The sequence below is a fragment of the Salvia miltiorrhiza genome, chromosome 3 (assembly GCF_028751815.1).
Source record: "Salvia miltiorrhiza cultivar Shanhuang (shh) chromosome 3, IMPLAD_Smil_shh, whole genome shotgun sequence".
NCBI classification, from domain to species: domain Eukaryota; kingdom Viridiplantae; phylum Streptophyta; class Magnoliopsida; order Lamiales; family Lamiaceae; genus Salvia; species Salvia miltiorrhiza.
This window is the reverse complement of record NC_080389.1, coordinates 46383922-46398116: the sequence shown is the minus strand read 5'-3', so window position 1 is coordinate 46398116 and position 14195 is coordinate 46383922. Positions and strand designations below refer to the sequence as shown.

General features: G+C 35.9%; 3 protein-coding genes across 3 annotated transcripts; 1 reads left to right on the top strand and 2 right to left on the bottom strand.

The window, feature by feature from the left end:
- Window positions 1–184: 184 nt before the first annotated feature.
- On the bottom strand, window positions 185–3844 carry LOC131016082 (aluminum-activated malate transporter 4-like). The gene is made up of 6 exons (XM_057944655.1): window positions 3304–3844; window positions 2720–2857; window positions 2348–2611; window positions 2127–2263; window positions 1915–2061; window positions 185–1279 (listed from the first exon to the last, which is right to left on the bottom strand). The coding sequence occupies exons 1-6, from the start codon at window positions 3671–3673 to the stop codon at window positions 596–598; spliced, it is 1740 nt and encodes a 579-aa protein (XP_057800638.1). The 5' UTR covers window positions 3674–3844; the 3' UTR covers window positions 185–595.
- Window positions 3845–5544: 1700 nt separating this feature from the next.
- On the bottom strand, window positions 5545–7990 carry LOC131016124 (60S ribosomal protein L13-1). Its single transcript, XM_057944741.1, has 5 exons — window positions 7740–7990; window positions 6911–7023; window positions 6655–6788; window positions 6072–6230; window positions 5545–5996 (listed from the first exon to the last, which is right to left on the bottom strand). The coding sequence occupies exons 2-5, from the start codon at window positions 7014–7016 to the stop codon at window positions 5775–5777; spliced, it is 621 nt and encodes a 206-aa protein (XP_057800724.1). The 5' UTR covers window positions 7017–7023; window positions 7740–7990; the 3' UTR covers window positions 5545–5774.
- Window positions 7991–12108: 4118 nt separating this feature from the next.
- LOC131016118 (uncharacterized) lies at window positions 12109–12946 on the top strand. Its single transcript, XM_057944731.1, has one exon. It carries the CDS (start codon window positions 12186–12188, stop codon window positions 12900–12902), a length of 717 nt encoding a protein of 238 aa, XP_057800714.1. The 5' UTR covers window positions 12109–12185; the 3' UTR covers window positions 12903–12946.
- Window positions 12947–14195: the final 1249 nt, after the last annotated feature.

Here is a 14195-nt window from a genome sequence, read left to right as displayed (position 1 = left end):
TCAAGATTCTTACAACAAAAAACATTTCGAAACATGATTATAAACTGAAACAGAGTTACTTCTTAATCAGCACTTTCAGATCCACTTCTTGTTTCATTCGGCGATTTTAAGCAATAATTCGAGCCATAAACTCGAATAATCATCGTTCGAGTCGAGGTCTAGATAGATCAGCAGTTTCTTGGTCTGAGCTTACTGCTATAACTAATTTAAGATATCATTAAACATGTAAGAAATCAGTAGATTATAACATGACAGCTACATAGTTTTCAAGAAATAAAAGAATGAATGTTTTACTAGTAACAAACATAGGACTACATTTGACTGTTTCTGAGAGCTTTGCTCCTCGAGCAACACTCATCCATCATGTTCCTGTTCTGTACTAGATTCCTTGACGCAAGACGCGATGTTTGAGTCGTTGCAACGTGTAAAGACGATCTATCTTTAGGCTAACAAACAGATTCTTCCTAATCATTCACATCATGTTATTCTGTAACACCAAAATACCAGACCTTCTGCTTGTGTTTGGCATATGATCAAGCTTGATGCATCGCGTTATTGCATAGAAACGAGTTTATGGATTAAACCTAACCTTGCATCAATCCTTGCAGCACATGATCTTGAGCGTACGAGACCAGAATCCAACGGCCTCCTTCGTCTCAGCTGAATCAACAGGCTCCTTGAACTTCGCTTTCGCACTAAGCTCCTCGAACGAGTTAACCAGATTCTGCAGTCTCGCAACGAATTCTATCAAGAGAGACGTGAAAGTCGCAAGAGAGAGAGCGCTTGCACTCTCATAAGTCCGCACCTCACGCTCGTTCATGAGGGTCTCACCCACAATGGAGAGACGCGATGGCCACATAGATTGCTGCCTGAGCAAGTCCTCTCCGGAACCCCATTGCGAAACCGAGTGATGCATGCTCATGTTCGAGTGTTGGGGCTCGTGGTTCCTTATCGATCTCAAATGAGCTCCATCACTTAGCGAATTGATCGCGACATGCCTCTCTTCGTTGTCTTTGAGCTCCTGAAGCAGCTCTTGATCCACGGCTTTTTCGGGTGGTTTTGCACCATCCCAGTTCTGTGCATTCACCAAAAGATACGATTTTTGATCGATCATCATCTGCAAATCCTCTGCTGCATCATGAATCTCTTGCAGCGGATCGCCAGCCGATAGTTTCTCCATCTTTTCGACTTTGTCGCCGAGCAATCTCAACACTTTAGCACCCTCCGTCCCAACTTTATGAATCCCATCCTTGAATGCTTGTCTTAACTCGGACGATGCCTGCATACCACACGTTTCCACTCAATTGCCACAAATAACACATTTTCACACCATACATAAAAATATGGCCTGGACTTTACCACTCTTTGATTTATAACCTCAACTTCAATCTATATTCAAAATGGTCTGAACCTTGCAAAACTGTTTAATTATGCCCCGTGTAAAAAATTCCGGCATCAGACTAGAATCATCCGTAAAACATGTTTCCTGGGCTGGGACGTCGAAGAATGAAGCTACGATGTAAGAAACATGTTTTACGGGTGAGCTTAGTCAGATTTGTACGCCGAGATTTTTTACAAGGTCTGGAGTATTTTAAAAATAAAATTGAAGTTGTGCTCATAAATCAAAACAAGAACTAAAATTCATGTCACAAACTATAACTAAGCCTAAAAATATTAGCCTAGTGATGAAATAAGATTCTCTAGTACTTGTAAGAGAGCTCGTACGACTCAAGATTGTCAGATAAAAGAAGCAAGTTTGAACATTTGGAAGCTCGCAAAGCTCTTGATATGAATGTAGTAACAATGTAGCTAGTCGTGCAGTTACTTTGAATGATAGAATCGACATCAAGATGTTATCCATCTAATGAGATTAAACAAACCAAGTACGTCGCTCATTATGTGTGGGAACAATACCTGTATTTCAGACAGTATACATCCATGCATTGCCATTACCATGAATGCACAATGCCTTAGAGCACCACTCACTCTCACGTATTCGCTCCATGGATATCTGTACATCTTGTAACGGCCATGAGGCGGCTCCCAAACTGCGAATCCCAACTGTGACAGAAAAAAAAGGTTTTGAGTTGGGAAATTTCACCCTAAACGGCCATATAGAGGCATACCAGCGTCTCCTCTTGGCTAGTCGACTCAACTGCAGCCCTATATCCCTTGTACAATGGATCGTCCGAGGCCTGGTAGATCAAGATTTTAGAGGGAATTCTTGAGTATTCCACACACTGCAGGTACATATTCACACAGCCTATAAATGGACAGATATATCAGTTTCAAAGAACTTGGTCTCCTCAGATATAAGGAAAACTAGTTCTAAGGGGAAAGTGTGTACCTTCGATAGAACTAGCAACGCCCTTGAAATTTTTCACAACTAGTTTATGCAAATCTTCTCCAGCCCAAATGGGGTATATACATACATTTACGACCAAACAAACACCAGCCCCAACAGCGATAAGCAGCAGTCGAGAGACAGCTGTTTGGAAAAAATGTGAAGTTCCGGACACTAGCACAATACAAAATGTCAACAAGAAGACGCGGAAGCCATACTCGTACTGCTTCATGGCTGGATACAGCTTGAGATAGCTAGCAAGAAAGCCTGAAAACCAAGATTTCAACGAAACAACTTCTTATCTCACACTACCCATGTTTTGAGACAGCAAAAATCGCATAAGTCAACTTGATTAATGATAGCAAATCATCTGACCTGCTAGGAAAATGTTGATCAAAACAATAAATTCATGAAATTCACCAGCTTTCACGGACAACTCTGCGATACCTAGAGCCAATGCTCCAGCAGAGAATGTTCCTAACGCACGATTAAATCCTTTGTTTAAGGTAGCCCCTACCAATTAGATTAAAACAAATTCAGGCATCATTAAGGATGTGTTAAAATACTAAATTGCAACCTTAGCAAAGCAAAGAATCAAAGAATCAAGACTGACTTAAGCTAAAACTAGAGGGAATGACTCAAGCATCAACACACGCCTAAGCTAAAATTCAAGGGTGACTAAGACGAACTGATAGCAGCAGATGATCATAAATCAAGACTCACTACCAAACTCAAGCAATAACTACAATGCAAATTACAAGGCTTTCACAAACCAAGATAGAGATTTGTTCACATGTCAATTGTCATGCAGATTGAAAAGCAAAGAATCAAACTTTAATAACTAGCCTATGCTCAAAACAAACACGACACACACACACACACTATTACAATACTTGTGTAACAACCAAGACAAAGATTTTGTTGATATAGGAAAGCAGAGGGGTGACGCAACGACTCACCAATGCTAAACTCAAACACAACAACAACAGTGAGAATAGCCCAGATTGAATTTTGGCTAATAAAATTGGAGGGCTCTTTGAAAAAAATGAGAACCGAAACCAGAGACAAAGAAGCGCCCATTTTGACAGCAAACACCACTTTTCTCGGGTCGGATTTTCCCATTCCAACCAACTTAACCGTCGTGCCCTTGACATTATTCCAGAATCTCGAAATCCTCTCTCCCGCAACTCGGAAAATCCAATGAAAACACCCCTCACGGACAATGTATGGATCATTAAATCCCACCTCTGAATTATGTTTTCTTGAGAGCAATCTCTCCTTGCCTCGTTCCACGAAGCTCTGCCTCAAAGATCCGTAATTTGCAGCCATCAATGGTGGGTTCTCGGACCAAGAATCATATGATGATCAAATCTTATTTGTTTCCGTCCAACAACTTGAGTTGTTTTAAGGTTGTTGATTGGAATGTGCATTAAGATTGCTCATGTTCGATTGTTTCTTACTCGTCTATTATTTTTTTTAATTGAAATTATTTTTAATAATAATAATAATTAGCCCTCAAAAAAAATAAAATTGGTGGATATCTGAGATCTTGATGGTGAGGGGACAGTTGCAAAGCTTAGTTGGATTGAAATCTCGGTTAGTGTGCTAAGAATGTTTCATTTTTTTTAGTAGAATAATATTGAGATGCAGATTATAACGACATATGCACAAATTCAACCCATTTTTAAGGAAAATTTGAAAATTACTAATACTACTATATAGAGTAAAGTTAACTAACTTACTTTTTTTAGGACAGTTTCATCTCATCTATATTAGGATGTAAATTTGATTCCTACGAGAGAAACAAGAATGATTTAATTTCGAGATGATATAATAACTTTTATTCATATAAATATCATGTCCTTTATATTCTTCTTTATTTTCATGTGATATACTCTTTCCGTCTCATTAAAAGTAGCGGGTTGCTTTATTGCACGTAAAATAAGGATCATGTGTTAAATTTTGTTATTTATGAAACAAGCCACTTATAATGGAATACAAGCCATTTTTAATGGGACGAATGGAGTAATTTTTAAGAATAATGTCACGCAAAACTCAATTATCACATAATTTAAAATTTAATATGAGACTCCTATCCTAAAATGTGTTAACATGCATAAGAATGTATTCACACATTATTCCATAAAAAATGGTCAAGAAATCCTTCAAATAAAGAAGTATGAACATTTATCATTTAAAGTTCAAAACTTAAAAGCCCCCCCCCCCCCCCCCCCCCCCCCAATGAAATTTTAGGGTAATGTGGTTTGAGATTGTGAGGTGCGAGAGCCCCTTCGGCATCAAAACGTTGAATCTTTACTTGTTTTTCTAAAGTAAAAAGATATTGAGTGCCAATGGCACAAAAATGAAGTTACATAAAGCAATAAAATTAATAACATGGGGTCTATTACTTTATAGATGTGCTGAATGAATAAAATGATGATTGATAAGGTTGCAATTAATTTCACACATGCTTCACTTTCAATAGTGATACGAGATAGAAAAAGAAAAAGAGCATGAGAGGTATTCTCAATCCAACTTTATTTCTATAAATTCCTCAACAATTAAAAGTAAAAAATGCACTAAGAAAAGGGAAAAGGAGTGATAATGAAGAATAAGAGAGAACATATACAAACTGGACTTAAAAGGCGTGAAATTCAAATTACTCGACAATTCGAGTGCAACAACTTTTTTTAGTTGAGTGGTTTTATAACTTAAGATGGAAGGCGATGGCAATTCGATCGACTATTTACTATCCTTTATATTGCAATTATTTGCACCACAAAAGAGGCATCATCAATCATAATGAACAAAGAACACGGTCAATTAAATTCACAAGGCCTCGTCTTGTTACTTGATAATCACAGAAATTATTTGAAGGGAATAATTACAAGAGAAATGAAGATAAGTATAACCGAATATTCAAATTTAAATTAAACTTGTCCAAGTTTATTACTAGATTAAGTTCTAGCGAATTATAAACTAGTTCGCATTGCGTTGGTCAAATTAACAGTGTCTACAGATACTTCAATCCTACAACACTTTAGAAATGTTTAATTAGATGGAGCTTAAATATATACAGATATAAAAAGTACATCACCTAATCTACCACAATGTAAATGAATTAAAGAATTTTTAATTCGTTTGTGCTCAACATCCTTAAAATCCTCAATCATGAATCCCACATTTATCCAAGTCCCGTATTTATCAATCTATCGTCTATACGATGAAATCCATTCGTAGAAAATATTGAAATATAGTAAGTTCATCCATGACAAAACGATAAAAAGATTTGCTGTCTCAGATAATTCAATACAAAGAGCTGAAAATACTATGAAAATTTCAACCAAAATCAAGATAATCGGTCCAGCCCCAAAGCAAAACAGATTAAACAGTTTGCTGAATCACAAGCTCACAATCACTTCACTTGTACCTACTTCTTGTCTTCCTTCTCAGCTTCGGCTGCCCTCTTGGCTCTAACACCGACGTGGCGTGCATTCGTTCGCTCCAGACGCAGCTTGTCGTATGCCTTGAATGACTTCATGTCTTGTGTGATCTTCACAAGCTCAACGTTTGGCTTCTCACGTACAATAGGCAAGAAAGGACCCGTAACTTGCGTGGCTGTTGCCAACTCCTCGGGTGAAGAATCACCAGCCTATGGTGAAAAAAAAGGGTTATCCATAATGAACTTTGACCAAGGAAGATGAGATATTCAAACGAGCATCATTACCTTAACCTTACGAGCACGTCTTGGGAAGACAACAAGCTTGGCCTTGAATGTCTTCAGCCTCTGAACATTGGTCTGAAACCCTTCCAAGGAACTGTTGCGACGCCTATGATCAACAGCAATACCGATAGTTGGTGCAAGTTTCTTTGCGATGCCTGCAGCCTGGTTATTGAAAGTAAAATAAGTGTCAGCAATTTGAGGTACTCCGACAATAGCAAGACAATGTACACCTCAACAACTACTTCTAATGTTATTAAATATCATCTACCCAATCACGCATGTCACAGCAAATGATGCAATAAATTTGTAGTAATATAGAAAGGAAAAAGAAAAGATATCAAGCAGAAGAAATCTAAGCTATTTGAAGGATATTAAAATGTGGAACATACACATAGCAAGGTGGAAAAACATACAAGGAAACCTAAACGACAACAGAATTTACAGGCTTTGAAACTCCAATGCAGAAACAAGTGAAGAACATCAAGTAGTTACAAGCTTGAGAAATCCCCAACACAATGAATCATGTGAAAATAAAAATAATTAAATAATCTTAGATCATAAAATGCAGTTTGGTAAGATAGCTCACCTTCAACTCCTCTAGAGAAAATCCCCTACCAGCTCTGACCTTCATGTTGTATTTTAGTGTCTGGCCACGTACGACTGGACGAAGTGGCCCAGCTGTGGGCCTGGGAAAAATCTTGATCGCCTTCTGCTGCCTCGCTGAACAGAGAAACATTACACAATAACAAGACCATCATTTCAAAGTAGATCACAATCACTCAAAGCATTGCAATAAAAACCAAAACTGAAAGATTAAAATTAGTTATAATTTGAAGTATTACCATTTCTTCTTCTGGCCTTGCGGGCAGGCTGATTAAACCAAGTCTTCACATAGTTTTGCCAATGTTTCTTGAAGTGCCCGTTGGGAATAACATTGTTGTGCTTCATGGTTTACCTAAAGACAAGGAAACTATAAGATCAACTCTCCTAATTCCACCAATCAATTAGCATTGACATTACAAGAAATGGCATCATACATGGAAACTTGAACACACAGTATGACATTACATAGGATAGCAAGACTAACAAAGAGGCGATTTTGTCCTTCTAGCACAATGATGACACGCAAAACTTCAAATTTCAAGAATTGAACATGGTTAAATTGTGCATCCTGAAGACTATTGTTCAATAACTACTACACTATACAAATTTTACTTCAAAGTCACTCCAATTTTTACAGGGCTTTGTGACACCACCAATTCCCAATCACTCATCAAACATAAATATAAATTGAAAACATGAATGAATTTCTCCACGTTAGCTACAGAAAATCGCCATCTACGCTGAATCAGAAAACAATTTAAACGATGAACAAATCTTTTACCCCAAAAATGCAGAAGATTAGACATTTTTACAGACTCAAATCACAATTTACACTAAACACATCGAACAAAACCATTCGCGCATATTATCAACAAACAAAATAAGTAACCCATTCCCAACTCCGCTGAACCTAGATTTATCGGGCAATTTCCACAACTATACAACTCAAAAAATGAATAAAAGAAACGTTCAATGCTCTAAGCTCAGATTTCACGCAACGCATTTAAACGAAGGATACAAAGAGGATGAGCGAATTTGCGCAGCTTATATGTTAAGGTTGAGACTTACAGCGTCGGTGATGAGCAGGGCGGACGACGGGGAGCTCCTCCTAGCTCTGTACTGCTGCAAATTCCATTGAGAAATGGGCGCCTCTTCTTTTATATAGAGCGCCAGAAACCCTAGGTTTTGGACGGGTTTTGGGCCCAGAAATTGTAACTGAAAAATCCTGTTATGTTAGAAGAGTTAGGAATTGGGCCCGTTTGTCCAATTGATGTTTGTGATAATGGGCTCTCTCTCACCTCAAATGTATATGCTTTAGTAATGCATTTTTACATTGGGTAATTCTATTCATAGCCCATGTTTTACTCAGTATTGCCCCCTAATTAAAATAATAATAATAAATAATATAAATTTACTATTTCGTCCTATAGCTCATAGCCCCAAATTAAATAATTCTATTCATAGCCCATGTTTTACTCAGTATTGCCCCCTAATTAAAATAATAACAATAAATAATATAAATTTACTATTTCGCCCTATAGCTCATAGCCCCAAATTAAATATCCTATAGCCCATAGCCTTCAAATTAAAATACCCTATAGCCCATAACCCCATATTTTTATTACGACATACATGGTTTTCAGTTGAGTTCTGCCAGAACTTCACGAATCTGAAAATTGGTATGAACGATATTTTCTATCTGCTAATACACACAGTTGATGCATATTTCACTACGTAATTTTTCAAAAGGCTTCCTTTGGAAAAAGAATTTGAGAGGCTTCCCTGTTGTGATTTCCGAAATCAAGTTGGTTTTATATGCTTCTCAAAAGTTCAGGTAAGAATTTATACGTTAATTCACTTGATTCTTTGTTTATTCTAGTTATTTGAAATTATTTGAGAGTAAGTATTAATGTAGAAGAAGTTATACAACTTTTTGCACTTGATAAAAGTATTTAGGGCAGAAGATTGAAAATTGAGTCTGATTAAGATTCATGAAGAGGAAGAGTAATTAAGATTGTATTTTTTTTGCAATAAGTAATCTTCGTATTAATCAGAAATCGATTCCAGAAAACATTGGTTGTTAGAGCTACAGTATCAAACATATATTACCACAAAGTTAAAAAACGAGAATCAATAATTTTATATAAACATGGAATGCACCTATAACATAGAATAGAACACACAATTGGAGGATATAAGAATGTTAGAATTGAATTGGAAGAGTAAGTTAGAAAACGAGAATCAATAAGTATGTTTTGAACTGCAGGAAGAGTAATTATGATTGTATTTTTTTTTGCAATAATTAAGTAATCCAACTTATTTGGATTACTTAATTAGAATTGAATTGGATATCGAGTCTGACGATGAAATATATTTTCTTATTATTTTTATTTTCTTGGTGCAATCAATATCACATAAAAACTATCCCAAATCAACAACCCCAAAACACATACACACGAAAAAAACTACATTATCCTAAAATTTTCGAACATTCAAACCTGTTTCCAACGTGGACATCCCCATAACCTTCTTCCTAGATTAGAGCTGGTATACGACGTCCAAGGTGACAAGGCCCATGTCTACAAGATGGTCTCACCCTCGAGTATATCAATGCGTCGTGGCTTGAATCAAAAGACATTCTACGTTATTGTGTATACCGTTGCCTCTCTGCTTCCCCTTCTCCCCGTCGAAGCTACCAGCCTTCGACTGCCACGCAAAGATCAGTGCAAATCCTGAGAGATTCTGTCGGCGCTGGTAGAGAGGTTAACGCGAATTTTTATATTCAATTAGGGTTTGGAATTTTATTACTAATTGGAACTACTTTGAATTTTAAAAAGGGTAGAATAGATTTTAATTTCCAGGATGGATTTTCATTTATAAAATGATATGCATTAAAAAATAGAATATAAATTACAGTGTTGCATCCGGCGAGCCACGTCACGTTTCTGGTGAACGAAAAAGAGATGTGAGATATATTTGATAAAACCCTGATACTTTGAGGATTTAGAGAACATTTTGAAACTTTCAGAGTATTTTTGATAAAGCAGTTATAGTTCAAGGTTTAATATAATATTTACCTTAATTTATAATACTATGCATTTAATATCAATTTTTATATAGTGAAAACTGATATTGATGAATATATTTCATTTCACGTCTAGATTAACAAGTGAGGTAAAAAACTCACATAAAAAGAAGGAGATTAATGAATCAAATTAGGATTTAAAAGTTGCAAGCATTATTAAATATGGAGAGATTCAACTAAGAATCATTAAATAAAATAAGATCATAGATAACCATTTTCAATATTTTAATCATTAAGGTCTACGATGAACGCATTATCTTGATAGATGCAGCAACTGGGTTCAAATCAAAGCAACAAATTTGTTATTTTCGAGTGCAGTAAAATTTAGTGACGAATGCATTAATCCAATATAATTATCTCAAAGTTCAATAAAATCATCACAAACAAATTAGTCACACATATTATTATTCCATCAAAATAAATATAATTAAAACATAACATGCTATAACTACTCAATAAATCAACAATGTTATTTATATGAACAATACTGTTCAATCATTCCATCAACAACAAATAACAATATAACTATAGTATGTAAACTCAATGCCAAAAGAATTAATTACAATTATCCATATAAATTACAAGACCTACTCATCAAACTTCCCAAATATCACCAACCAATAAAGTTTAGATGAATACAACCTTCTACTCATTTATATGTTTTAGGTACAATTTGCCCACTCTAATCACAAGTAATCTATCTGTTCATTTGAGTATTTTTCGTTAGCATTGACCTGTTAGGTATATATATAATTTAGAAAATCAAACAAAGATAAAAAAAATATATTAAATCACTGTAACAATTTAATCTACACAATTATTACCAAAAATTGTAATGAACTCATCGTCCAAGTATGATCATTCATCACTATCTCTCTCATGCACTTCATCACATAGAAACCACATTGAAAGTAGTCTGATTATTTAGAAACCTACATTAAAATTTTCATTATTAATTAATTAATTAATAGTTGTAATTCCACAAATTATATTTGGTTAAATACTTTGATGACTGCCCGTGTATGTTTCTTTTTTCGTTTCTTCTCCATCTACATATTGAACAACTTTAAGACCCTTCATGTATAAAAATACATAAAGCATTGGCAAATATGCATTAATAAGACAAAAACATATTTTTACAAATCAAAACTTATAATTCCACGTGCTTGTTTCCAAATTTCATCGTGAATTTATTTGTAGAGGGATCCAAGATAACAATTTGTTCCTTGTCAGGGTCAACGACCGTAAAAATCCAATGAATAAATCGAGAATGTCAAATGCTGATCTAAATTTATCATGTAAATAAAAAATGACAAGTAAACTAATTTAAATATACGAATAAGCTGCTTGTAATATACGAATATCCGTTCAAACTTGGTTTTGAATCTTGGAGGAGGCGAAAATTTCATCATATAACTTAATATATTATTCGTACATTGCGCGCTTATTCATATATTTATATATATATATATTCGTTATTATCATTTTTCACGAAAATATATAATTATTTTCACTATAACCTAACCTCTTGCGGGTGTATCTACAATACATAACATAACATATAAGGATATGAATTCAAATAAAATATATAATACTGATATACGTTAATGAAATTAAAGTATATACATGATCAAATAGGGTATCATCACATGCAATTAAACAATGAATATTCATTCATGCTTGCTTTTCATTAAGGAAAAAAAAAAGCATGCTTGCATTCATATTAATTAATAATATATATGCTTGCAGATATTTCATGTAATTTTACAAAATCTCGCACACATACACCCACATAAAGATTATATATGTTTTCATAAAGTAATACTATATTCGTTCAAATTTATAGTAATATTTTACAAAAACGTTGAAAATATACTACACCATTTTTTATTTTTTTAACGAAGTATGTCCAAGACTCTAATTAAAACGAATATCACCCACCGTAATTTTCTTATTAAAAGTAATTAAGAATATTGTAATTGCAAGAATAAAACGTGTTATTTTATACAGTACTACTACAATTTAGGCCTATGTGAAAATTACAATTTATACGTACGCTTTTTTGTACTAGTGATATTAATTCAGTCAAAATAAAAATATAATTAAATCCACCCTCAAATTCTTTAATTAAGGCAAAACAAAGCCATGGCAAGATTCCCTCAAAAAAAAAAAAAAAGCCATGGCAAGATGATATTAATTGAGTCAAAATACAGTGGGAAAATATAATTAAATCCACCCTCAAATTCTTTAATTAAGGACAGTCAAAACTCAAAACTAGCAATCCGTGCAAATTGTATTAATCACATAACATAATGTTAAATCAAATCACATGCATAATATTGCCTCCTCGAACTCTATATATACACCGCAAAACCAATTTTAATTTCATCACATATCAAACCAAATAAAAACATAAAAAAAATTTAATCATGGCAACCAAAACCCTTCACTTGTCCCTCGTCGCTCTCTCACTACTCCAAGGCATCCTCGCCGTCCGATTCACGGCCACCAACAACGCCTCCGCCACCCCCGGCGGGCAGCGCTTCGACCGGGAGATCGGCACCGCCTACACCCTGACCACAATGCCCAAAATCGCCAGCTTCATATGGAAGATATTCGGGCAAGCCACGGAAGCGGAGCGGCGGCACTACTACCCGAACGACGTCGTAAACCTGTACGTGCAAGACCTCCAAGACGGCGCCCTCGGCGAGACCGGCGACAACAACGTGTACATGAGCGCGAAAGGCATCGAGACCTACCCTCCCGGCGACGCAACTAGGTTTATGTTCACGTCGATTCTGTACCATGAGATGACGCACATTTTCCAGTGGTCGGGGAAGGGCACGGCGCCGGGGGGCTTGACGGAGGGGTTTGCCGACTACGTGGTGCTGAAGTCGCCGTTCTACGTGGAAGGCTACTCGACGCCCGGGGAGGGGAGCCGCTGGGACGAAGGCTACGGCGTCACGTCGAGGTTTTTGGAGTATTGCGACGGGCTGAGGGAAGGGTTCGCGGCGGAGCTGAACAAGAAGATGAGGGAAGTGTATAAGGAGGAGTATTGGAAGGAGCTGTTGGGGAAAGATGTTGATCAGCTTTGGGAGGAGTATAAGGCTAAGTACAGCAATGTTCCTGCATCCTTACATCATTAGGTAAATTAATAAGTAAATAAAATGTTTGAGAAGAACCGGATGTAACGCTGCGCAATTTATACAAATATATATATAGCAATCGTTCATTGCGAATTTCCATCTTTTTCGTGTTTATTCATATTTTATATTTAAGGGAAAAGTAGCGACTAAACTTCTAACATGGATATCCCTGTAACGTTTAATCCTCTATTACTCGACATTGGATCAATCAAGTCCTCGATGTTCCAATTTGGATACAATTAAAATCTCTCCTTGTCAAATATTTTTGCCTCCGCCAACTTCTTATTTACTCTCTCCCACTGCTCATTGGCCGAGTTCCAAGCTCCACGTCTTCCCCATCTCTTTCGCCGATTCTCACACCTTGGACCCTTTGTTCTAGAATCAGGAAAAGGATCTCCAGCAAATCTTTCAAGTAGCCGAAATCTGCGAAAGCGGCCACGTTGGCAGCTAGGGTTTTGGGGTGGCAATCGTGCAACCACAGTGCGGCAATGTAGAACCCTTCTTTGTGATTTTCCAGTGCCTTTAACTCCTCAGAGATTGCAGACAAACTTCAGGGCCAACTACCATCGCCAAGTACCAGGAGGAACGGGTGTTACGGGGAGGGGTTTAATTGCACCAAAATTGAGACTTCGAAGATCTGATTAATCTAATGTTGAGTATTGGGGGCTAAACGTGTCTATGTTAGAGATTCAACTGCTACTTTTCCCTATATTTAAAGTTAGTTCACTTAATGAGTTTGAGCATCACAACTAGAACATTTTTTATTAAATCGAAATCTAAGTAGCCTGGCTTATTGACAAATGAATCATATGCACATTGTTTAGGCACAATATATTAAGTGTATTATTCCCCCAAAAAAAGTGTATTAAGAGTGGTAAAAATGTGTTGCAATTAATATTGAGAGTAGTGAAAAGATGAAACGTAAGGGTAAATGAGGTATTTATAAGTGGTGAAGTATAGTTCAAAAGTAAATAGCTAGGAAATTCTCTTGCAAACGTTCCAAAAATGAAAAGTGAGAAGTTTTTCATAACAAAGAAAGTATATGGTATTTTATCTTTATTTTTAGGTAAGATTGTATGTAGTTCTTATTCGTAATAGAGTTATTGATTGAATATGTTGTAAGATTGTGTGTAATTCTTATTTGTAATAGAGTTATTGATTGAATATGTACATAATGCACAATTTTTTTTTTAAGATGATTAACAATTAATGATTTTTTTTGTCACTCGAACCTCTAACTTAATGATTGGAGGAAAGTGTCTCATCAATTGAACTGCATTTTATTATCTCGAT

Bases quoted from the DNA above. Each gene is read 5' to 3' on its own strand.
- LOC131016082 (XM_057944655.1), bottom strand. From the start codon at position 3,673: ATGGCTGCAAATTACGGATCTTTGAGGCAGAGCTTCGTGGAACGAGGC. The intron at 2,612-2,719 runs GTCAGATGATTT...CTTGGTTTTCAG, and splicing joins GATCAACATTTTCCTAGCAG to GCTTTCTTGCTAGCTATCTC. The intron at 2,062-2,126 runs GTATGCCTCTAT...TTTCTGTCACAG, and splicing joins CTAGCCAAGAGGAGACGCTG to TTGGGATTCGCAGTTTGGGA.
- LOC131016124 (XM_057944741.1), bottom strand. From the start codon at position 7,016: ATGAAGCACAACAATGTTATTCCCAACGGGCACTTCAAGAAACATTGG. The intron at 6,231-6,654 runs GTGAGCTATCTT...TTCAATAACCAG, and splicing joins TTTCTCTAGAGGAGTTGAAG to GCTGCAGGCATCGCAAAGAA. The intron at 5,997-6,071 runs GTAATGATGCTC...TTTTCACCATAG, and splicing joins GACGTGCTCGTAAGGTTAAG to GCTGGTGATTCTTCACCCGA.
- LOC131016118 (XM_057944731.1), top strand. From the start codon at position 12,186: ATGGCAACCAAAACCCTTCACTTGTCCCTCGTCGCTCTCTCACTACTC.